Raw genomic sequence first — 3305 nt, 5'->3', positions numbered from 1 at the left:
AGGTAGAGTTCAATTTTAAGACTTGTGTTGAAAACTAAAGATAAGTAGCTTAGTCCTTAAGATAACCTAAGACTGAGTACCATGATATTCTACTACTCTCTTAGTTTTTTCCATTACCAAAATAAGAGTTCAATATTTAAATCAAGGTATGATATTCAACTTGTAAATGATATGTTTTAAATGATATCAAGGTATGATATAAAACTTTGACTTACATTTATTAGTCTTCCAGGATATCTAAGCAAGCAAATGGGTCGAATACATTATATATTATTTATAACTCCCTTTTTTTAGATCTTAAAAGGGGGTATGCCCCTTCGATAAAGAGTATTCCGAGCAAGAACGCCGAGCGGAGTGATGAAATGCACTGCGGAGTGTCGGCGGTGCAGCGTGCAGAGCCAAAGCGGTCGGCTGCATATAATACGAGTACTATACTATGCTATATAAGCCAGACCAGATCCGATCAGCCGGCGTCTGCGTCGACAGCGACGTCGGCAGAGGCCGGGGCAGCGACCGAGACCGCGACTGCGGCAAGTTTTATGAATGAACGAGTGCAACTGCAACGAAAAGAGACGGGTAGAAACGGCTTGTGAATGGCAAACGCGAGATCGAACTATTGTAATTACTACGAGATTATGCAAAATGCATATGCAATTAGTGGCAACTCCCCCTCCGCCCCTTCACCCTCTTATTTCTGTTATTTCTGAGTCATGGGGCAACTGGTTTAACTTGACTGGCGGCCTGAGAACCTAAAAAACTGAACAGTGAACAGTGAACACTGAAAATGCCGAGAACAAGTACTCGTACTCGTACTCGGTACACAGTACTCAGTACTCCAGTATGAAGTCATGTGATTGGAATGTCTGTGCCGTTGCCGATGACGAGCCACAGAAGCTCTAGAAGATTGTGCAATTGTGCCCCAACCTGTTTGCCACTTTGCAGCCACGAGTATTCTCCAGTCTCCCAACCAAGGTGCAGATGCAGATGCACTTGCCTCGAATCGAATCGAATCGAGTTGAGTCGAGTCGTCGAATCACACACATAAATCCAACGACGAGCCATTGTCCCTCGTTTGTCCAACATGCACATTCCATTCTTTGAAAAGCGATCAATGCCAAGTCAATAATGAAACGATGCCGATCGGTCGCGGAGAAGAATATAAATTTGTGGCCTATCAGTTGGCTTCATAAAAGAGGGTACCGAAAACACTGATAATAATGTCGCCTGCGAGAAATTCCTTTAGCGGCATTTAGGGCCACTTAATTATGACCCCCCCGCGTGCCCTTCGCCCGGAAAGTAAAGACGAACCCAATCCTAAATTCCTGGAATTTCGACTTTGACTCTTGTTAAATAACCAACTGCTGTATTTGTTCATGTCGCCGGGCCCTTCACTCGGAGAAAATAGGGCATGCATATTGAGAAATGCATTCGGACTGCACTCTTAAAGGTTATCACCGAAAATTATGTGGATTTAATACTAACCAAAGAAATATTATAACTGGAATAACTTGTGTGACAGACAATTGGAAAATTATCCTCATTACAATTATATTTTTCAGTATTATTTCAAAGTAAATTCAAATTTTGAAAAAAAATGTCTAGGAAAATTAAGATATTTCTATAATATCACAATACACATTCGTTATCTTTTTGAACTTGTCAGAATTTTAATTGAATGCTTAAAATAAATTATTCCGTATTTATTTAGCACAAGCACTTAGACATTTCTTTTTGGGCACTTATGTTTTTTATTCCGAAAATATTACAATTTTTTAAGAAGATAAGAAGAGCATACCTTTTAAAATATATATAGGATCAAGATAAAATATTACAGTTGCTAGTGATGTTATAAAATTGACATGACAATGAAGAACTAAGTGAGTCTTAAAAACTGCAACGTATTCTTTGAAATAGGGGTTCACCTTTTTAGGGATAAAAGCGTTTTGTTTTAAGTGTTCACCTATTTCACCTCCGCCCAGTTCGTTGTGGTAACTCTTCGTTTTTTTATGGCTCGGCCTATGATTGTCCACGAAATTGGCAAGGCAAAAATGGGCTCCAACATCATAATCCTGGATCCGGGGAATGGCAGACGAGATCGAGGCTCTGCGAGACTTGGTTCGATGAACCAATTAGATCAAACAACCTACACCACACCACACACACACACCTTCGCTGGGTGCAACAATACAACAACAGGGGAAGAGAAGACTGGGAGAACAACAAAAAAGAATTCTTTACGAGCCTCGCTCCGGTGCACGGTCATCAAGTCAGCTCGTTCAACATTCAAGAGGCATCGATGATAATATTCATTCATTTGATCAAACCGCCGACGATGTCGACGGACGGAGACGGAGATGCAGACGACGATGGAGACGACTTTCATTATGGGCCTGGGTCTGGGTCTGCAGCTCCAGCTCCAGCTCCAACTGCCCCTTCCCCGTGGTTCCCCCCAAAGCCCCACCATCCGCACTCCCCATCATCATGCACCTCCTTCTACTGGGCGGCCGCCCAAACGCAGTCCAAAAAGCAAAGTCAAGAACGGGGGGGGAAATACGAAAACATATTGCCAAAGTAGCAGCAACAGCAAAAGCAACTACGGCAACATCATCGGCCAACAACAGCAACACGAGGAATCTCAACAGCAGCATTATGCATCATTACACTGAAAGAACGGGGTACACTTGTAACTAGTACTGAGAGCTGAGAAAGGATCCTTCGGCAGATTAAAAATGTAATATCAAAAAACTATCCCAACATGGAGGCTTGAAAATAACTAGAGCAGAGAGTTTCTTTTTTAAGGGTTTTAGAAATAAGATCCGTGGGTATATTGTTACATCTATACGAGATTATTTTACGTTATCTCTAAGTAATTGATCGATAATTGTATTTATTATTATGTTGTGATTATGATTAAATACCAAGGAATTACTACACAAAGCTTGAAATAATGGATGTTTAAGACTTGTATCATATCTAAAAGTATTTATCCCTTAAGGAACTAAACTACTTCCTTTATATATTTGGGACTAAAAGGAGTTGAAGGGTGCATGCATCCTCATATCAATTATATTAACTAAGGAGCATAACCCTTGGATTTTCTCTTTTTCTTCCAGTGCACTCAATCGACACATTCACTTATAGGTCTCAAAATCGATGAGAAAAAGGAATATGTTGAACGGGCGGTGGCGGTGGCGGCGTTCGCTTGTAGCACGGCTCAAAACTGCTGTCCGTTGTCCGTTTGTCCGTTCGTCCGCCGTCCGTTCGCTTACACACACACTCGCACACAGGCACAGACACACCTCCAC

At 41.5% G+C, this 3305-nt stretch overlaps 1 protein-coding gene across 1 annotated transcript; it reads left to right on the top strand.

Annotated features, from left to right (window-relative positions):
- The first annotated feature begins 2021 nt into the window (after nt 1–2021).
- On the top strand, nt 2022–2722 carry LOC108043198. Its single transcript, XM_017121776.2, is given in 4 exon segments — nt 2022–2158; nt 2160–2340; nt 2342–2446; nt 2448–2722. Coding segments are annotated over 4 exon segments (615 nt in total). The 5' UTR covers nt 2022–2048; the 3' UTR covers nt 2667–2722.
- Nucleotides 2723–3305: the final 583 nt, after the last annotated feature.

The sequence above is a fragment of the Drosophila rhopaloa genome, unplaced genomic scaffold (assembly GCF_018152115.1).
Source record: "Drosophila rhopaloa isolate 14029-0021.01 unplaced genomic scaffold, ASM1815211v1 contig_159, whole genome shotgun sequence".
NCBI classification, from domain to species: Eukaryota; Metazoa; Arthropoda; class Insecta; order Diptera; family Drosophilidae; genus Drosophila; species Drosophila rhopaloa.
The sequence above is the reverse complement of the archived record's forward strand: the minus strand, read 5'-3'. Positions and strand labels throughout refer to the sequence as shown.